We start from the raw sequence: 21,677 nt of genomic DNA on the forward strand, positions 1-21,677 counted from the left end.
GGTTTTTAGGAAGGAGTTGAGACAGGCTCTAGGAGGTCGGGGGGGTGCTTCTAGATAAATATGAGGCATATGAGGACATGTATGAGATGATGGGACAGTAAGGAAGGTGAGAAGGATTTGAAGAGGAGGTAGAAAAATTAACTAAGGGTGAAGTTAGGATGGCACTGAAGAGGATGAAGAGTGCGAAGGTGGTTTGTCCTGATGACAAACCTGTGGAGGTATGCTAGTGTCTAGGAGACATGGAAGTGGAGTTTTTAACAAGATCTTGAAGAGTGAGAGGATGAGCCTGAGGAGGGGTATTTTGTTCAGATTTTCAAGAACAAGGGTGATGTGCAGAGTTATGGAGACTACAGCGGTGTCAGCCAAACATTGGAGATGTGGAAAGGAGTAGTGGAAGCTAGGCTACGGGGAGAAGTGAGAATTTATGTGTGAGCTGTAGTCTGGTTTCATGCAGAGAAAGAGAACTACAGACGAAGTATTTGCCTTGAGGAGGAGTAGATGAAAGAGAAAGCGTATGACGGCGTACCAAGAGAGGACAGAGTCTAGTTTAGAGGACGAGTTGGAGGCAGCAGAGCTGAAGATGGACGTCAGACGGCCTGAAGTGAGGACACGCAGCGTCTACAGAAGAGACATTAAACTCCTGACGGCTGTGCAGAACTCTGCGTTCAGACTCACAGGTAGTCACTTCATATTTTTATTAATCGCTTGCTTTGTTTGTGATGAAAAACTTTAAACGTCTGCACCTTACACACACTAGAAAAGAAAGATGTTTGTTCATTAATTCTTTTTCAACAGGAACACAGCGGTGATGTCCAGCAGATCCAGCAGAGGGAGCCAGACGCTGAGTGGAGGAGCTGTTTCTTTCAGTCTTAACTGTGAGTCCATGTTTTTCATCTTTCTCTTTATTTTATTAATAATTTACACCATTAGACCAGATTCCCTCAGTGTCACATTAAAACAGGCCGCAGCTAAACAACATGTATTAGAACTCACTGATTCTATGGCAACATAGTTCCTGTTTATGTTCCCGAAGCATTATGGGATGTGTAGTCCAAATCAAGGTTTAACACAGACCAGAAACCAGAGACAAGGTTTTATTCAATTCAAAAAAAAGCAACAGACTCACAATGAGACGTTAAACTTTATTCAGAAACGTTAGAAATCTTCCACAGATTGATCTTATTTACGACGCTCTTAGAAAAAGATCTTAAATAAATGACTAAATAATAAATAAAGATGTTTTCTGATGCTTTATTATTATTATTATTAGTTTTTTTACAGAAAATATCATCTTGCTAATCCTTTAAATCTTTAGGAAATTCCCTGGAAGGAAAAAAGTAATGTGGCACAAATCATGTGTTTAAATCTTTCAGTGAGCACACAGACACTTTAACGTGTCAAATTAATTTTCCAATAATAAATTAATTATGAATTAAAATGAATGTTGAGTTTTTTCTTTTCTAGGAAACTTCCAGTTGAAGGAACCGACCGTCTCAGAGGCAGACGGCGCTGTTTAAAGGTCGGCTAACAGATCCCTCAGCTTCTAGTCTTTGTGCTAAGCTAAGCTAAGCTAAGCTAAGCTAAGCTAAACATGAAACGGATCGATTCCTTTTAAAGGTTCAGCTGAGGCAGAACGACAGAGGTGAAGGACAGGTGGGAGTGTCTCAGCTGAGGTAGGTGAGGACGACGGACTGGATGGGGAGCCGGCACACGGGGCACAGCTTGTTCCTCTTCTTCAGCTTCCTGGCGCAGACGTAGCAGGACATCAGATGTCCCGTTCGGCCGTGGACGATGCAGCCGTTCTTGGGCCGGGACTGACAGATGAGACAGGGGTCCAGGCACGAGTCCGGCAGACGCCACTCGGCCGACACGCTGCGCTCCAGCTCGGGGGGAGGCGTCGGGGCGGCGGCGGCGGCCGAGGAAGACGGGACCAGCTCCTGGGAGTCGATGGAGGAAGAGGAGGAAGGCTGGGAGTCCTGAGTCCAGAGCTTCTCCTGGGACAGCGAGGACGACGAGGGCTGAGATGAGGTGAAGAGGTCCTGGGAGTCGAGAGCAGACGAGTCGGACAGACACTGAGACTGAGACTGACTGAGAGGAGGAGTTTTTGCTCTTTTCCCGTCTGGAACGTCAACGCCTTCATTCTCCTCGACATCAGGACCTGAAGGAGACACAAGCATGAGCAACACGTGGACGGAGACGAGGAGACATCTTCTTCTACTCTATCAACACCTCCTCCTCCTCCTATAAGATTCTGTAGAGATGAAACTAAAAGTCACCTGGGGCTTCTTTGGCTTCTGATTGGCTGCTCGGCTTCGGAGGCAGGGTTTTGGGACCAGGGGAGGCGGAGTCAGGTGGCACCTCGGGCAGCCAATCCTGGCGCAGAGTCCAGCAGCGGAGACAGTTTCTGGGAAGAGGAGGATTGAGCTCGTCACACTTCACACAGCGCCAGTAATCCTGAGGAGAGAGAGAGAGAGGACACACACGGTCAGAGGTGAACGACAAGAAAGAGAGAGAGAGAGAGAGTTACAGATGGATGATCAGACTCACAGCCTCAGTGATCTCTGTGTCTTCATCAAAGGAGTCTTCGTCATCTGCCTCAAAGATTGTCACCTCATAAACCTGGACACAGGACGTTAGATTAGACAAACGTCTGAGGATTTAATTAATCTGTTTATAGGCCATATATGAATTAAGCTATAAAGTATAAATGATTAAAAGTATATAGATGATGTCAGTGTTGATAAATTCCAGATGTCTTCTTCACCTGGTCGTCCGCAGACAGAGACGCGTCGTCTTCGTTGTAATCGTCTGAATCGACCGACTCCACCTCGAACTCCACGCTGAAGTTGTCGCTCTCGCTGCTGGAGTCCGAAGCCGCGACCGTGACCTCCGACCTCCCGGACTAAGAAGCCAGACCAGAGGGTCCCCGTTATAAACCACATGAACAGAGTACAGAGCTGCGTGTGTGTCCTGGCGACCGTGTGTCCTGCTCACCGTGCTGTGGGAGTCCGATGATTGGCTGCTGTGTCTGTCCCGCACGCTCCCCAGTCCCCCGATCACGCACCACGACAAGCTCTCGTCAAACGTGAGGGAGTAGCTGTCAGACCTCCGCCTCTTCCTCCCGTCTCCTTCCTCCTCCTCGTCGTCCTCCTCCTCCTCCTCCTCCTCCTCTGTCCTGTGAGAGGGTCCTGCACAGACCACGTGGGCGGAGTTTAAAATCACACGGGTTTTGTTTTACGAGCTTCAAGGCGGCGCCTCAGATTAGAAACACACCTGGGTCGCTGCTCCTGCGGCTCCTCCTCCTCCTCCTCCTCCCTCTTCTCCTGTCTGGTGACGAAGAGCGACTTTCTGTGTCCGCCTCCTAAAAACACAAACGCTCCTAAACTTAGAGGACAACTCAACCAGCGGCATCTCTGTAAACGCTTTAATTCATCATCTTCCCTGTGGCTCAACTCGTCCTACATGTTCATATTAAACAGCTGCTGGACAGGTGTGTGTCTTACCTCTGTCCCTCTGTCCGTCTGGCTGCTGCTTTGTGTTTGGCTCAAGTCCGTAGTCGACTCTGAGAAGAAGAGAAGTGTTTATGTGTTTGAAAACTTTTCATTTCTTCACACAGGAAGTCGACTTTAAAGTGGAAATGAAGCAGTCAAATAAAACAGATGTCTATAGCACTAGTTAAATATTTAAATAAACCATAAATACAAATAAAGTCGGAAATATGACCCGTTATTCAGAAAAAAGCACAAACAAGTTGCATTAATTCAGCCTGTGCGCCGCCATCTTTGTTTTCCGAAAATGATGACGTCACGAGAATGGTTGGTGCTACACTCTGTGTTGTTTACATAGCGGCTGTCGTAGCCTCACAGTTAGCTTACTGCCTCAAATGGAAAACAAAATGGAAATGGACGAATGGGACAGACCCACCAATGAGGGCAGGATCCAATTGCCTATGCCTTTGAGCCTGTTAGAGCAGTGGGAGTTTTAGTGCCCCCCACAGATCCTCTCGTTCCTCTGCCGAGCAAGCTCGTTTCTGCGCTCTGTCTCTGCGCATAGCAGCGCCTGACGGGTCCGATTTGACAGGTCTGTCCGTGTCTCCAGCACTATAGCCACTAAAATTAAAAATTGTTGGCACAGCATCTGGCTTCAGGCGATTGGTGGGACGGCGAACAAATCTCCCATCTTCATCAAAAGCTCCCTCTTCGACGTAATCAGACTCTGTAAAGTGGTCGCTACATACTCTCTGTCCTTTTATGTTTTATTTATTTTATTTTTTGTCATTTATATTTTTGTTTTTATTACTGTATAAATTTTATTTCTGTGAGCACCTTGGGTCAATTACATTGCGTTTAAGTGTGCTATATAAATAAACGTGACGGAGGCGTTTCAGTTTCAGTGCAGCTAACCATCTTTGGAGCAGTTTAGGCTTTTTGACTGGAATAACGTGAAAATGAACTAATTTACTGCTCTCTTTTACCCGATAGAATTCGTTTGAACAGCCAGGGGCAATACAAAATGACCCCTCTGTTTTTTTTCCCAAGATCTGCCATGTTTATTTGACAGTTAGCGACAAAGCTAGTAGGAAGCTAATGGCTAAAACAAACGCTAACCATTCTGATGACGTATGTTTTTAAAACATGGCCGCGCCCTAGTGGCGTAAGTCGTTATCTACATGTCATTTTCCAGTGAAACTACTTGAATTTCAGCTTTAGTGAAAATCCATGTATTTCCAAAAATGAAAAAGCAACCAAAAAATGATCACAGTTCTCATTGCTTCATTTCCCCTTTAAAGAGCAACAACTAAACCGGTTCATGTGCAGAGAAGAGCCAGCATCAATGAAGGCTGACTGAACTGAACTAACTGCACTTGAACGCACCACAGCCAGACTACAGCCAGCAGGTAGGAACCTTGTACACCTGAGAGGACATGACTCTTCAGGGGGCTGTAGACGGGTTTTGTTAAGAAGCTAGAAGAGCTACAAACTGAAAAACCATGATTAAAGTCTAAGTCTAGTTATAAATGAAGCTCTGAAGATAAATATGACACCTGCCTGTGGCCCAGAAAGACTAAAGAGATGAGTTGTCCTACCTTGACTCTTCACAGCTACCAGGTTCTTGGTGATCATTGCAAACAGAACTCTGAAACACAACAGGGAACCTTATTTAGATCCCTTCAGACTCTTAGAGACGCTCGTCCACCGTGGTTCCTCCTCCTCCTTCTCCTCTGACTCACCGTGGCTCTTTAACAGAGAAGCTGTCGAGGCCCAGGACCCGTCCCAGTGCGTCCTGGGCGCAGTGGACGATGTGCTGCTGCTTCTGGTCGTACAGCTGCTTCTGCATGATGTACTGGCCCAGGTAGAACATCACCTGCAGGGGCGACAAACCAATCAGCTTCCCGCACCAATCCCGCATCAACCTCGCGACTCAAAGACTCTAAAGTGTGTCGTACCTCCTTCATGGTGAAAACATCTTTAGTGGCTCCGGCGTGTTGCAGCAAAGAACAGAACTCTAGCTTTGGTCTGACCTGAAGGAGAACACACACACACACACACACACGGTTAGCAGTTAGCTAGCTAGCTAGCAGCTAGTAAAGCTAGCAGCGTGTCTCACCAGTTTGTTGTCGTCGGCGGTGTCGGGGTTGAGCGCGTTGTCAGCGGACATGTTGACGCTGAATGATCCTGTTCACAAACACAAAGCAGCTCATTATAGAGACGGTTAATAAGATCAATGTGAGACGGTCCACTGGTCATGTGACCCAGTTATTTTTAACAACACTTCTGTTCCTCTGTGTTCACACTGAGCTCTGACTGCTGAATATTTAGACTCCAGTAGCATGAGGCAGTATGAAATTAAAAAAAGTACTTCATTGCTTTTTCTTGTTATTATTGATTAGGCCTAGCTCCATCGTATCTTAAAGACCTCATTGTACCATATCATCCCAGCAGATCACTTCGGTCTGAAAGTGCAGGCCTACTTGTGGTTCCTAGAATTTCAAAAAGTAGAATGGGAGGTAGAGCTTTTAGCTATCAGGCTCCTCTCCTGTGGAACCAGCTCCCAGTTTGGGTTCGGGAGGCAGACACTCTCTCTATTTTTAAGGTCAGGCTTAAGACTTTCCTTTTTGATCAAGCTTATAGTTAGGGCTGGACTAAACCATCCCTTAGTTATGCTGCTATAGGCCTAGGCTGCTGGGGGACGATGCACCAAACACATGTCCTCCTTCTTTCTTCTCTCTCCTCTCTCTCATCCTCCACTTTCTTTTCTCTGGCACAGAGCTCTTGTCCTCTAATTTCCTATCTACTACTAGTCATACAATTCTGTGCTATTACTATGTAGAATGTTTACTGCTGTGTGTCCCTCCCCTCTTCCCCCCTTCCCCCCTCTTCTTGTGAGTATCTTTGGCCTGGAGTGGTGTGTTTCCTGTGGAGCTCTATACTACATCTGTTGTCGTGGTCTCATCAGCCTGCCCAGTCTTCATGGAATCCTGCAGTTATCCACTCCTACCTGAATGAACAATTCTCCAGCCTGCCTATGATTCCTCTTACATTTTCAAACTGTCATGTAACATCATCAGTTTGTATCATAAGATTCCACATGTACACTTTAGTCAGATATGTGTATCTATGACAGATGTATGTTTATCTTGCTGTTCTCTTCTCTCTTTCTTCTGTCTGTACCCGGCTGGCCTTAGGCAGATGGGTCCCTCCATATGAGCTGGTTCTGGTTCTGGTTCTGCTCGAGGTTTCTTCCTGTTAAAAGGGAGTTTTTCCTGCCACCGTTGCCTTCAGGCTGCTCTGGGGGTTTCAGGCCGGGTTTTTGTAAAGCGTCTTGAGACGAATTGTATTGATAAAATTGAATTGAATTGAATTGAATTAAACCAGAGCTGATTATTTAGTTTAACTCTCATTTCTCTGTGAGTCACATCTGAATTAAAACACCTTCTGTCTCTGTAGCTTCATCAGGAACACAGGATTAACTTTATTTACACTTAACTGTATGCAAAAGGTCAGAAATATCATTTTATTAGTCGTCCTGGTTAAAGCTCACCTGCCAGTTTATTAGGTACACTGATGAACGTATTCTAATACAGCAGTCCTGCACTAAAATCCTCCTTCATGACTGTTTTAATGTTCAGTTTATGTTGGAATTAAACTGGACTGAATTAAACACTCAAGTGTTTCTGGTATTTAGCCTAAATACAAGACAATTCAATAGTACTACAAACCACAGCCTCCCAAAATGAAAACCAAATCTCTATGAAGTTAACTGATGGTAATATTTAAGAAGTTCTAACCACTAAAAGTTTGTAATTTCTCTTTGAAAATACTCAACACACACTAATAAGATGCTGTCAGGGTCTAAAACATTCAGATAAATGAATAAACACAGTCCTAGAAGCTTAAACATATATTTAATGTAGTTATTTATCACTGTATTATTCAGGTGTGAATATAAATAAAGTTCTTACCAGTATTTACAGAGAATGAATCCACGTTCAGCTGTCCATCCTGTGCAAGTCAGAGCAGATAAAGTGCAGTAGTTAGAGAGGAGGCGAGCGGCGGAGCAGCCTCTTATACAGCAGCTGAGACATGTCAGGACTAGACCAGACTAGATGACTGGGCCTAGCCTAGCCGGGGCCTATCAGGGGCCTATCAGGGCCTAAACATGACGGCTCAGGGCTGAGTCAGCAGCAGCAGCAGCTTCATGTTGAAACTGACAGGACCAGCTGATTGGCTCATGGCTGTGTGTGGAGACATGCCGAGACTAGTCTACGATGACTCATCACAAGTCCAAGTGAGGTAACCACATTAACCACGTCTGGTAACCAGCCGCAGACCCGATGAAATAAATAGTCACAAGTGTCTCCAGGAAACCACACAAACAGACTCAAGAACAGTTTCTACTCATGCAGAACTATTTCTGGATTTATTTAATGTTTGCTTTTCCTCGTCTTGTGCGCCGTCCTTGGCTACATGCAAATCTAAATCTGGAGGCTTAGTGCAAGATTTAGGTGACTTGTTAAATTCTTCCTATTGATAAGTTTATATTATTTATATGATATGTTATGATGGATGTGCTTTGTTTTTTTGGGTTTGCTTTTAAAACTAGAAACAAAACATAACTGTTATTTGATTTTGATTTTTAAACCCAAAAACAATATTTCTGATGAAAAAAAAAAGTTAATATTAGATTAAATTGTCTTTCTACCAATGTGATTTTTAAAAATAAAATAAAACAGCTGTATTTTCCTTCAGTGAAACCAGAAGCAGTCGCTCTAACGGATCTTTAAAACAGGCCAGGGCAAGTTCCGCGCTAAGTTTCCATGTTTCGTGATGTTTATTTGGGGAAAACCCTGAAAAACTTATAAAAAGTTATATTCTACTTTATAAGCTACTAAAATTACATCTGAATATTGTTCCAGAGTTGCATCCGTGCTTCGTTTAGATCAAAAGAAAAGATTTGAAATCAAATCACTTCATTTTAAATCTACAATAACGACTGTTTTCTCATTTAGTTCACTTTGTTTTATTTTTTTTTTCATATATTAAAAAGGACAAAGGGTAAATTTACTTTTAAATTTAAAATGAAATAAAGTTTTAGAGTCTAAAATCAAACTGAAAATAACAAAAAGTAAACCTACGGACGTGGTATTAATTTCAGCGATGACGTCCATGTTCTTCTGACATTAAATCATTCTTAACACTATGAATGATAATTACAGACATTTTTTTTTTTAAGCTTTGAATGTGTTTTTCATTTATAGATATCGTGTTTAAATTAGATTAAAAGTTTATTATTTATGGGTTAACTGATTAATTGACCATTTGCTGCAGCCATCACCTCAGCGTGGAGCTACATCCCGTGACATCCCAACAGCAGCTGATCATGATCAGGACGACCAGTGATGGAACAGGACGTCCTGACCGTGACACTGTGGGGTCAACTGATTCAGTGACAGCAGCAAAACATCAAAACAGACTAAAATCTGAACTGATATTTTCTTTTAATGCAATTAACAAGCAAGAAAACTGACTTTGATCATATTCAAACTTGTAACTGTGCAAATGTGATTGATATAATTAATTAGAAGTAAACTATTTACATGTAATTCCTCATTTGCATCTTTTTGTTTTTTTATGTTTGTTGAGTGCAAATCACTTTAAAGTCAATTTAATTACATAAAGAATGTGCACAGCAATGTCCAGGCTAAAAATAAAGCTACAGTGGTCTGGATGATCGGACAGAGTGAGACTGTACAGGACGAAAGAAACGAACAGTCTGCATGAGTCAGCTGCTGGACGACAACACTCACATGTAGGGAAATATGCCCGGGCTTGTCCCGCTATCTCTCTCTCTCTCTTCCTCTGCTCCACAAACAGAGCGACGGTTTAACCATTTCATCATCTATTCATACATGCCCTGCACTCTCTCTCTCTCTCACACACACACACACACACACACACACACACCCCTATCGGTGCAGAATTATGAGCAAAGAGTTAAACATCTCAGAGACCAACTGACACCTCGTTTGTAGCAGAGACTGAAGCTCTATTGGTTGCACACGTCGGTTTGCTAATGCTAATGCTAATACTTAACTATAATTTAATGCCAATTTTCCTTCCCTTGCTATTCTAATCACCCGCGCTAAACAAATTATGAATTTAAATATCATGCAAATCTCTTGACAATAAAGCAGCGACAAATTAGCTAACGTGCATAACAAACGTTTTGTTGTTACTCTCGCGCATTAGCCAAAAAGCTAAAAACAAAGTTAGCATTTAACTTCACCTAAATAAATAAACACAAAACCATTAATCACAGTTGCTACAAATTAAATGTAAAAGTCAACGGTAAATCTGCGTATTTTACAAAACTTAAATAAACCTACGAGGCTTTCTTATTTACCCCCAGCGAACAAAAACTGCCCGCGCGTTATCGCCACTCGCTCCAGGTCACACGAAATCAGGAAACTCCGCGGCTCCCGCGGCCTGCTAGCACAATGCTAACCACATGCTAACTTGCGCTTCAGCCTCGGTTGCAGTTAAACTCTAGTGAGTTTCACAATTGTTTACGCACCTTTTCGTTCACTGGCGATTAAATATAATCCTTCAGCGGTGGTTATCCGCCAGTTTAAAGGGCAGTTAAAGAACTAAAACTCGGTCTCTCGTAACTCTGTTTATCGTTCCCTCGCTACTGGTGGAGTTCTTCTTCGGGTGGCGCCCCTAGCGGCCAATAGTAGTAAACCGCCAGCTCTTCTTCTTCTACTGGAATTTGTGGTAGTTTTGATGCTACTCTGCGTGTTTACTGCCCCCCGCAGGTTAAAATGATTGATAAATTAATATATTACTATATTTCTTGTACATTTGTTCATATTTTATTTTTTTATTTTTACTTGTGGGTCTTAAGAATGTTTTTCATGTGCAGCTGAGTTACTGTAACCAAGCAGTTACTTGTGGATGAATAAAGTCTAAGTTTGTTCATGCAAAACATGTGGGAAAAGCTTCTGTATTAGGTAAGAAGCTGAATTCTTACAAATAAAATGTTTCAGCTGGCATATGACTCATTATCATGGTTGTTAACTAACTCAAGAAGAAATAAAACAAAGTTAGAAAAAACATATAAAGTATTTAATATGAGTACATTGTCTGTGACTGTTGTTTAAAAAATGGAGCTGGTCACTTGTGGTTGGATTGCCCAGCTCAGAAGTTAATGTGTTTTTTTTAATTACACATTAACAATGATTTCCAGTCAAGCACATCTAATGGCTGTGGAACCTCCATCTTGTGTTCTCTATTCTGACTTGTTTCAAATAAAACACACACACACTAAGCCACTACAGGAAACACAGACTTTAATTTTGCAAAAACACATTCTGAAAAAAAAAACAAAAAAAACAAAACCAGCAGTGATTCAAACGCTAGCGCGCTCACGGCTGTAACTCGTAGCCCAAGGGGTCGAGGCCTCGGTCCAACAGAGAGAGAGACGACTCCCTCAGCTTCAGCAGAAACCTCCTCAGCTCCTCTTTAGAGAACACCTGAAAATGGACAAGGAGACAAACCTTTTTCCTTTTGCACGTTTTTAATTTTAATAATGTGCTTTTCTACTACAGCGCAGCAATCATGGTTAAAACGTCGGTGAAAACAGCTTTTTTGAGCATCTACGAAGGTTTTCAGGTTACCTGGTACAAGCGGTGCTGGTCAGACGAGATGATGTCGGCTAGTCGCAGCGCCTCCTGGTGTCTGGAGGAGCTCTGCAGGACGCTGAGCAGCAGGAAGCAGAGGCGAGGCAGACACAGGCCGCGCAACGCCGCCATCTGGTGGCTGCGCTCTGAGTCCTGCTCCGAGTCCTGGAACAGAAACCCATCGAGTAAGAGAGTAGAAAACTGAAATCATCAACTGATGGAAACAACTTCTTCAACCACTGGTTTCTCCTTTAGTTCTCGTTCTAGTTTCATAGATTAAAGGACGAAAGATGAATTTACTTGTTTAGAATGTTTTTGCTTTTTAAACAAATCACACCGAAAAAGACTTTAAACCTCAGGCGTTCCCGTGGTGATAAAACGCTCACCTGTCTGTTGTCGACCATCCATCCTCCGTCTACGAACAGCAGCACGTTGTAGATTCTCTCCTTCACGTCTTCAGTCAGGACGTCCAGACGAGTCGACCACGCCAGCAGAGACGTCTGATAACGACAACGTCAGGTTACTGATACCGGAACAGTCACTGACGCTAACATGTTAGCACGTAAGTTAACATGAATGCTAAAGGCTAACACTGCTAGAGTTGTGCTTTATTCTTTCATATCTCAGTATGTAAAGTTTTCTTCTTCTTGACTTTGTATTTAGGACGCAGGATGTTGAGCCAGCAGTCTTGTCGTACCTGGTACTCCTTCTCTCTCATCTCGTTGGCCACCCTCTCTGTGAATTTGGCTTCGGGGACGGGCGCCGGCTTCTGGGGCGCAGAGCTGCTGTGGCTGAACCAGTCAGTGAAGGCCTCGTGGGCTTCCTGTTGGACCAGGTAAGGACACGTTCATATCAATAACCCACAAGAACTACTGCTAGACCAGAAGGACGTACAAACTATGACCCCACCCAGAAAAAGTTGGATTTGTTTTGGAACCGATTCTGTGAGTAAACTCCATGGCGCTCAGATTAAGAGTCGCTGCAAAATGTCTCTGATTGGACGTCTAGAGTGAAGTCTGCTTGTAGATTTAGACCATAGATGGTTTGAAAAGCTAAAGAGGGGTCTGGGTTAAGGTGAAAGCTCAGGAGAAGGACTTTCTGGTGAATATAACAAGAGTATATTTGTAATTAACTGTTCCAAAACTTCTCCATTCGAGCTAAAATGAAACCTTCTCTGGCCTTGTTGCGTGATTTATTTAACAACATGAACGCACCAGGTAGGCTCTGATGCACAGGTGTTCTCTGATGGCGTTCTCGTCCTCTGCAGGGAGGGGCGTGGTCTGACCGACCCCCGACCACTGGCAGTAGATCTCCCTCATCGAATCCTCCGGGACTTTGGAGAACACCGTCTTGGCAGCGTCGTGTCTCTGCAGAGCTGAGGGCGAACGAGAGAAAAAACGTGTAGGCAGCGACGCACGGAGAGAATAAGTGAATAAATAAATAAATAAATAAATACCCAGGAACTTCCTCATGATGGCGTTGGACTGCTTCAGGGCCTCTGCGCGATGGGCGGGGTCAAACAGCAGCCAGTCGATCACATCGATCTTCCTTTGGTCCTCCTGTCAGAGAACGTCACACATGAGAAGAGAGCGTCCACCGTTTTTGTTCCTACCACCAAATCCTAAATCCATAAACTTTAATTTGTTTAAGAGGCGAGAAAGAGAACGGATAGTCATCGGTTTTTTGTTTTCACCTTCGTCGTTCCCGTCTCTAACGTCTGGTTGTGATGCGTAAACTCGGGGTCGTCTCTCTCTCTCACCGTCTCCACCACCAGCTTAGTTATGGCAGAAACATCCAGACCTATAAAACAAACAAACAAACGTCAGCCATCTCTCAGTAATAATGTTTGTCGTATCAGCTCGTACCCGATCCTCCGTCTCACCTGATTTGGTGGCGAGCTGCAGGCAGAGGGGGCGGAGCTCCGGCTGGGTCACGGTCTCCAAGAAGATGGCGTACTGGGCGGTGGCGAGCTCGGCCGGCAGCTGCCCGACGTAGCTCGCCACCAGGTTCGTCTGCTGATCCCGGATCAGGAGGGAGATGTAGGCCTTCAGGACGTCGACGCACGCCTCCTCCTGGAGAAAGAGACGCGTTAACACCTCCACGGACTCAAACTACAGCCGAGACAGCTTTTATTTACACTTTACCTTCAACGCCAAACCCATGGAGCGGAAAAACAACACCAGGTGAGTCATGAAACGCAGCAGGTGAGAGGGGAGGGGCTTGGAGGCCGTCAGCCAATCGGAAAACTCCTCCAGCAGACCTGCTCGACACACAGACGAGGTTAAAGGTTACCAGTCGTCTGGAGACGTCACCAGATGATAATCAAGGATGGACCGTGATGCTTCGTTACCGTCCAGGTCTCCCAGGATGATGAACTTCTGGATGATGTGGTAGTGTTCTTTAGTCTCCTCCAGCACCCTCTGCTCAAAGGAAGGAAGGTTTATTTAGTTTAAGCTTTACAATATTTAATTAATCACATTCAGGTGGGAGTAGTGAGAGTTTCAACCTTTGACTCTGAGGCTTGAAGTTCCTCAAACACCTTCTCCATGGTCCAGCTGAGGAGACAGACAGACAGACGGTGCTTTTACTTCCTCTAGTCACAACATTTAAATCAGCTTCAGTCATCTTCTGTCTTACTTGGCCTCCAGATATTCCCGTGGCAGTGTCTCCACTTCCTGGTGGGCCATGCCCGACGACATCAGGTCCTTTTCCACCAGTGAGTCGACCATCACTCTGAAGTACGCCCACACACAGTCCTCCCACGACTCACACACCGACAGCAGCTGATGGGACACACAGACACACACATGACCTCGTATCAGAGGACGGATCAGAGCGACGTGACCAGCTGACGGTCGGACACAGTTTACAGGGTTCAAGTTATAATCTAAGTCGATAACATTTATAACAACAAGCCACATTTTAATTAATACCAGGTGTGAACACAGGCACTTAAAGCTGGATCTCTAAATATATTTTCATTATACCAGGATGATCTCTTATGAATAGAGTGTAGACCGACTGATCAGCTGATTCAGGAGAGGACAGTATGATGGTTTGTAGCTCTTCCTAGCTTCCTAGCATCCCAGCTAATAGTAGCTCTTCCTAGCATCCCAGCTAATAGTAGCTCTTCCTAGCTTCCTAGCGTCCCAGCTAATAGTAGCTCTTCCTAGCTTCCTAGCGTCCCAGCTAATAGCAGCTCTTCTTAGCTTCCTAGCCTCTCAGCTAATAGTAGCTCTTCCTAGCCTCTCAGCTAATAGTAGCTCTTCCTAGCTCCCTAGCCTCTCAGCTAATAATAGCTCTTCCTAGCTTCCTAGCCTCCCAGCTAATAATAGCACTTCCTAGCTTCCTAGCGTCCCAGCTAATAGTAGCTCTTCCTAGCCTCCCAGCTAATAATAGCACTTCCTAGCTTCCTAGCATCCCAGCTAATAGTAGCTCTTCCTAGCCTCCCAGCTAATAATAGCACTTCCTAGCGTCCCAGCTAATAGTAGCTCTTCCTAGCGTCCCAGCTAATAGTAGCTCTTCATAGCTTCCTAGCCTCCAAGCTAATAGTAGCTCTTCCTAGCGTCCCAGCTAATAGTAGCTCTTCCTAGCTTCCTAGCCTCCCAGCTAATAATAGCTCTTCCTAGCGTCCCAGCTAATAGTAGCTCTTCCTAGCATCCAAGCTAATAGTAGCTCTTCCTAGCTTCCTAGCATCCCAGCTAACAGTAGTTCTTCCTAGCATCCAAGCTAATAGTAGCTCTTCCTAGCTTCCTAGCATCCCAGCTAACAGTAGTTCTTCCTAGCATCCAAGCTAATAGTAGCTCTTCCTAGCTTCCTAGCCTCCCAGCTAATAGTAGTTCTTCCTAGCATCCAAGCTAATAGTAGCTCTTCCTAGCTTCCTAGCATCCCAGCTAACAGTAGTTCTTCCTAGCATCCAAGCTAATAGTAGCTCTTCCTAGCTTCCTAGCATCCCAGCTAATAGTAGCTCTTCCTAGCATCCAAGCTAATAGTAGCTCTTCCTAGCTTCCTAGCCTCCCAGCTAATAGTAGTTCTTCCTAGCATCCAAGCTAATAGTAGCTCTTCCTAGCTTCCTAGCATCCCAGCTAACAGTAGTTCTTCCTAGCATCCAAGCTAATAGTAGCTCTTCCTAGCTTCCTAGCATTCCAGCTAATAGTAGCCCTTCCCAACTTCAGAGGTAATAGTAGCTCTTCCTAGCTTTTTAGCATCCCAGCTAGAAGAAGCTCCTCCTACCCATCCAGCTAATAGTAGCTGTTGCAAGCGTCCCAGCTAATAGTAGCTCTGCCTAGTCTCCCAGCTAACAGTAGTTTTTACTAGCATCCCAGTAAAGAGTAGCTCTTTGTAGCTTCCTAGCCTCCCAGCTAACAGTACCCCTGATTGTAAAAGTAGTTTTAGCTCTGCAGATACACAAAGAGTTCAGATCCTGAGATGAAGCACCAGCGTCCTGCACCCACAGTAACATAAACTCATCACGTTACCGGTTTGAGGTTCCCACTCAGGCTGGCGTAGATCGCCCTCTCGTATCGGTTTAACTGCTCCTGAAACACACACAGCAGATTGTATTTAATTGAAGAAGCTTCACTTAACACGACATTTGTTTTCCTGTTTGTGTGTCAGTGTGATGTTGTACCTCCTCAGCCATTCTCCAGCAGCATGCTTTCCAGATTCCTCTCTGAGGGTTTCCTTCAACAGGCTGCAACTCTATGCTGCCTGCAGAGAGAAGATGCAAAGGTGGTAGGGTTGAACTTTTATTTTATTTTATTTTAAACCAGCAGGATGATGATAATAAATGTTACCTGAGGTCATGTTGGGATCATGGTAAAGCTTCCAGCCTTCAAGAGTTGCCGCTCTCCAGGCCTGACCGCAGCGTTTACACAGCCTTTGAGCCTGGACACAATACATCCGTTATAAACCAAACATCTTACACAAAGATAACTGGACTCTCTAAGTCTCTAATAACTGATGTCCCTCTACCTCCTCGGTCATCCCAGCTCTGATCAGGGTGAACAGGTTCTTCAGTAGACGGGCGTCGTCCTCTCGGTCCAGGTTAGCCAGGGGACGCTGCTGCCGGAGAGGAGCGTCTGGGTCCTGGACAAACACATAGAACCGTATTTATAAAACAAAAAAAAGGATGGGGTGGGGGCGGGATATTGTCCATCTGCATGGGAACAGTCCTCACCAGCTCAGTCACCAGCGGCACGGTGAAGCCTGAGCCGCTCTTCGTCCTCATCTTCAGAGCATGGAGTGTGTTCTCCCTAAAAACACGAGGACACGTCGCTGAGGACCTGAACGAGTTATATTCTAGTTTTTTTTACAAACACACAGACGGGACACTCACCAGCACACGTTTTTGGCGTAGTACTCTATGTTGTCAGAGAAGTCTCCGATCTGGTCCTTGGCGATGCTCTCCAGCCAATCAACGACCAGCTGCAACACGAAGGAGTTTAGTATAGACACAGGATGTGACAAAGAAAGAAATCCTTATCGCTCAGACGGTGAGCCAGGACGAAGCAGGAAGTACAGTCCAGGTGCGTTCATGTGCGTTACCTGACTCTGTCGTATGACGGCATCGCGCTGGAAAAGCTGCTCCACCACCGTCTTCTCACTCTCACTGGGAACCTGCAAACACAACTTCTTCTTTACAGATTCCCCGAGGTGCAGTGAAATAAATAAATTAATAATAACTTCCCCATCTATCCCCATTTCCAACTGTTCGTGGTTCTGAAACTGCACTAAACAGTAAAACAGAGGCTGATCAGATCTCGCGTGGTAGCTCGTTTTAAACTCAACGCTGTGTGCTAGCATGCCCGTATGTTAACGTTAGCCGTCACTCACAACCATGTCTGTCATGATGTCATCTTCCAGCGCCAACTGGACCCGGTCCCTGCAGAGACAAGACAGGACAGGACAGGTGATGAATCAAGAGACGAGCAGACATCCAGTCAGACAGACGACACACTCTCCACTGGTCTAACGGACGTACGTAGCCCGGGGATACGGGCGGCGCCATCTTGTTTTCGTTTAATTAACCCTGCGCTCTGCCCTACCTCCACCGGTTACAAAGTAATGTTGGATTACACGCTGTACGTTTTTGTTTTCCTACGGAACAGCGTCATGGAGCGGTTGTCAATGGCAACTGTCAATCATCATGACGTCACATCGTGTTTCTATAGCTTTAAATAACTAAAACAAAACTTGAGCATACATCAGTATTATATCAACTACCCAAAATGACTGAAACCTTCTTTGGAAACTTTATTGTTTTAATTTGGCCAAAGTCCCATCCGCTAACATGGAGGGGGGCGGGGCTTATACGACCTATCCTGCACGTGCTTTGGCTTCACTTTTGAGGAGTTGTCATGACATGTATTTTTCCTACAGTCTGAGTTGGACAGGTACCTGTAGAGCGACGCGATGAGCCTCCACGAGCAGTTCTCCTGCTGCAGCAGCCAGCGGACTCCAGCTGTTTTACTGTTCTGACCCGCCCTCAGGACCACGGACTGCAGGACGTCCACCTGAAATATGGTGTCGGAGACGAAGGGAGTAATTAACCTGAACTTCACATACAGTTAGCAGTTTGTTAGCTTAGCACAAAGACTAAAAACAGATGTTTGGCTTGGCTCCGTCCAGATGCAACAAACTAAAACACACCTTATCCTGGCAGAGCGTCTGATAATCCTCCAGCAGCTCAAACACCGCAGAGGAAGAGTGTTTCAGGAAGGATGCGAGGAACTCTGGGAAAAGGCTGGCGGCCGCTGGGAAACATTAGAACAGAACAGCGTTGACAGGACGGTAAACTAACAGCTGGATTGATATCAGAGCAGCCCTGGGTGCGTCTGTTTCGCTCACCGGCCTCTCCCGGGTCGTCCTCCTTTAACAGGGCTGAGCTGAGGTTGGCCACGTCGTCTCTGAAGAAGCTGGTGTTTTCCAAGTCAGAGACGGGAGACGGGTACATGCTGTTGGTCCAGTCGCTGTCGTCCAGATTCTAGACACACACACACACACACACACACACACACACACCGTTGTGTTAGAGCAAATAACTAATTCAAGTTACTGATTTTCTTTAAGAGAGAGTTTGAGTCTCTCACCACACTGCTGAGTCCATTTCTTGGGGTGTGAGTGTATCGAGGCGTTCGACCTCCCGGAGCCAAAATGGAGGAAACATCTGGAACTCTGGGAGTCACTGAGAGAAACAGAGAGACGTGAGGTTGTACACTCTGCCAGTTCTTTAGGTACACTTGTAAATGCATTCTAATAAAACAGTCCTGCACTAAATGCTTCATCACGTTTCTCAGCACCACAAACTACATCCTCCACCTTTCTGACACCGTTTCAACTTTAGAAACACGACGTGAAGGAGGGTTTAGAGCTTTTGTTTAGTCAAGTGAGTGTAGTTTTTAATGCTACTAGATGATCATGCGTCCTACCAGCCTGTCTGAACAGTGAAGCCGGGGTGTTCCTCTGCAGGGAGCGGGCTGGCGTTACCGCGGACGCGATGGGGCTGCCGCTGCCGGGCGACGGGACTGAGACCGGGCGGTTGAGGAACAATACATCCACAGACTGTTCTGATAGTAATTACTGAACACCTGTGAAAACCTGTCTCTGATTTTAGTTTTCCTAGCAACAGGTTTAACCGATGAACACGAGGCTCACGGTAACACACACACTTCAGTCATCCAGCTAAAGGATACAGGCCACCTTCTTCCTCCTCCTGCGGGCAGCGATCGTCACCTCGTCGTCTCGGACCACCGGAGACGGAAGATCAGTCTGACCCCTGAGGAGGATAAGACACGCATATATTTAATGCAGTACATACAAACATCCAGTACTTCTTCTTCTTAAAAGTACTTAAGTGTTTTTCCATTTCTTGCTACTCAGAAGTTTTATTTTGTATTTAATTAAAAGCCCTATTCTCACAGGAGTAGTTTTACCTGGGGACCTCTAGTTTTTTTTTATAATAATTACAGATGTTTAATGAATATGAATATGACAACAAACCTTTTGTTTTGTTCTGCTGTGTGTGAAAACACTGTTTATCAGTTGTGTTGTGCACAAACAGCAACATTAAATGAATTATAAATAAGTCAAATACGGCTCTTTTATATAGTCCTATTTAATATATTTTATTTTAAATGTACTTTTACGTGGTTTAATCATATTTTGAAGCTCATATCTAGCTTCTGAACACCTGAAGCTATTAACTGCTGCTGCTGCTAGCTAGCAACACTAAACAACCGCTGTTTATAGTTTAACTGCCGTCGTTAGCATTTAACTTTAGCAAGTTAAATATAACTAACTTGAGTGAATATCAGTCACTGTTTAATATGTCAACAAACTAGCACTTAGCCTGCTAGCAACAGCGTTGGCTATGACCGGCAGGGTAAGCGGTGTTAGCATCGTTAGCCCCAGCTAGCGCTGTAAAACCACCTGAAGCGGATTATTCGGCTAAATAACAAACTGACAAATCTCAGGCCTCAAACGGAACTAAACGTGCAGATGTGTAAACTAAAGGAATAAAGTTCAGATGTTACGAAATGACATATTTTACCAGTCCATGGCAGCGAGCTGTCAATTCCCGCTTCACGAGGGGTTCAACAGGATTCTTCTTCTTCTTCTACTACTTCTATTGGTGTTGCTTTCTCTTCTTCGCCTCTTGAATTTCCAGCACACTGGATGTCTCGTTGGACGCTGCTGCCTCCCTGACTATGACTGAACCATATTTATTTATGCCACTGGGGGATAAATTAAAGCATTATCCGAGATAAAAATGGATCTTAATTTTAAAACAACAATTATAATCCTACCTTCTACTTCTTTTCGTCTTGCATCTTTACAATAAATGTGTATTTTACAAACAAAATGCCAGCCGAGCGATGATCTAGTAAAGTAACGACGCTGTTGTACTAAACTTGTACTAAACGTATGCAGGGTTTTCTGGGAGTTGGTGTCCCACTACCATTTCAGCTAGCTGTGGATGATGAAAACAATAAATAACTATAACTGTATATATATTATTTATTTATTTATTTATAATTCTAACAATGAAACTACAGAGGTGAAACCTGAGATGCAATTGAGACAAACCGTTGACCTGGGAAATGTTTCTTTCCTTCTCTGACGTGAAGTGGACTATTACTCTCTTGCACATCCGAACCACAATTTCCATGTATGTGCTGAAGAACTTTGGTTAATTAGACACAAAATGGTAAATGCAAAATATATCATCGCCCACTGATTGGCAGAGTAAGCTACTCGGTCACGACGTGGTTATCTCTGACAGAGAGATAACAGATGGTGCAAGAACAAGAAACCTCTTCACCTTTGCTCCTGTCTTAGATTTCTTTATTGTCAATTTCGTAACACGTTCACGGCATACAGAAAAATCGAAAAAACCCAGGTGAGGTAGAGTCCCTGTATGACCCTGGGTGGGTTATAGTCCAGGGAGCAGGGGGCATGGGGCATGGGGCTGGGCGGGTGGCCAGAGTTCAAGAGGGTACAGGGTACAAGCAACCACCACCCAACGGATGTAGCTATGTGACTTTGGATGTGCAGCATATATATATATTGGCTTTTTCATTCATTTATTCATATTCTAACCGCTCGTCCTGTTAAGGGTCATGGGGGGGCTGGAGCCTATCCCAGCTGTCATTGGTGGGTCCACCCTGGACAGGTCTCCAGTCTATCACAGGGCTAGCACAGAGAGACACTCAAACCTACGGCCAATCTAGAATCACCAATGAACCTAACCAGCATGTCTTTGGACGGTGGGAGGAAGCTGGAGAACCTGGAGAGAACCCACGCAGACACAGGGAGAACATGCCCATGGATTCGAACCCGGGACCTTCTCGCTGTGAACCACCTCGCCACTGTGCTGCCAGCAATAATTTCATATTTCATATAATCTCAATATCATATGTTTCATCTGTCCAATACACTTTCTCACAAACAAGTGCAATTACTTCAGCGTGACTTGTTATTATGTGTGAATGGGGTTGTTATGTTAGTGTTTATAGTTTTGTACACATTATTTTTATTTATTTTTTACATTTCGTTTACTTTTATTTATTTTTATTCCAGTACTTTATTCCACAGGTACACCTTAATTTCGTTGTACCTGTGCAATGACAACAAAGACATTCTATGTTTTTCTTTATGTTATCAGGTGTTATTATATTAAGTCTATTCAAAGCATTACGGTACAGACATAAACAATTAGCATATATCATCGCCTCATTATCTTTTTTAAATATATAATATATAATTTCATAATATGATTTTTATTTATTTGTCATTTTCTAATATTCAGAGTGAATACACTTTACTCTCATTAGACATTATTTCCATTTTAAAGGGTTATTTTCGTACCGTAATGCTTCGAGTATACCCGCACCCCAAAAATAAAATGGCCGCTGCCTTTTACCGCCACCCTCCGGTCCGTTAGCAGCCGCTGTTCCCCGGCGCGCCCACGTTATAAACGGCGTTAAACATCACGGAG

At 44.4% G+C, this 21,677-nt stretch overlaps 2 protein-coding genes across 3 annotated transcripts; both read right to left on the minus strand.

The window, feature by feature from the left end:
- Nucleotides 1-1,128: 1,128 nt before the first annotated feature.
- mdm2 (MDM2 proto-oncogene) lies at nucleotides 1,129-10,224 on the minus strand. Its single transcript, XM_084573827.1, has 13 exons — nucleotides 10,075-10,224; nucleotides 7,463-7,502; nucleotides 5,608-5,675; nucleotides 5,447-5,521; nucleotides 5,231-5,364; nucleotides 5,087-5,136; nucleotides 3,504-3,562; nucleotides 3,274-3,361; nucleotides 2,995-3,188; nucleotides 2,765-2,902; nucleotides 2,548-2,619; nucleotides 2,277-2,454; nucleotides 1,129-2,158 (listed from the first exon to the last, which is right to left on the minus strand). Exons 3-13 carry the CDS (start codon nucleotides 5,656-5,658, stop codon nucleotides 1,665-1,667), a joined length of 1,533 nt encoding a protein of 510 aa, XP_084429953.1. The 5' UTR covers nucleotides 5,659-5,675; nucleotides 7,463-7,502; nucleotides 10,075-10,224; the 3' UTR covers nucleotides 1,129-1,664.
- Nucleotides 10,225-10,829: 605 nt separating this feature from the next.
- nup107 (nucleoporin 107) lies at nucleotides 10,830-19,917 on the minus strand. 2 transcript variants are annotated; one of them, XM_084573826.1, is made up of 27 exons: nucleotides 19,731-19,917; nucleotides 18,874-18,956; nucleotides 18,610-18,705; nucleotides 18,271-18,365; nucleotides 18,029-18,164; nucleotides 17,831-17,934; nucleotides 17,579-17,694; nucleotides 17,018-17,063; nucleotides 16,727-16,798; nucleotides 16,518-16,606; nucleotides 16,359-16,434; nucleotides 16,154-16,267; nucleotides 15,976-16,066; nucleotides 15,810-15,889; nucleotides 15,658-15,717; nucleotides 13,817-13,962; nucleotides 13,686-13,734; nucleotides 13,530-13,599; nucleotides 13,324-13,439; nucleotides 13,062-13,251; nucleotides 12,873-12,979; nucleotides 12,636-12,738; nucleotides 12,394-12,554; nucleotides 11,877-12,002; nucleotides 11,566-11,679; nucleotides 11,177-11,344; nucleotides 10,830-11,032 (listed from the first exon to the last, which is right to left on the minus strand). In XM_084573826.1, exons 1-27 carry the CDS (start codon nucleotides 19,736-19,738, stop codon nucleotides 10,925-10,927), a joined length of 2,724 nt encoding a protein of 907 aa, XP_084429952.1. In that variant the 5' UTR covers nucleotides 19,739-19,917; the 3' UTR covers nucleotides 10,830-10,924. The 2 variants fall into 2 exon arrangements, with proteins under 2 accessions (XP_084429952.1, XP_084429951.1); XM_084573825.1 differs by having other exon boundaries at nucleotides 17,015-17,063.
- Nucleotides 19,918-21,677: the final 1,760 nt, after the last annotated feature.

This window comes from Chelon labrosus (assembly GCF_963514085.1).
Source record: "Chelon labrosus genome assembly, chromosome: 23".
NCBI classification, from domain to species: domain Eukaryota; kingdom Metazoa; phylum Chordata; class Actinopteri; order Mugiliformes; family Mugilidae; genus Chelon; species Chelon labrosus.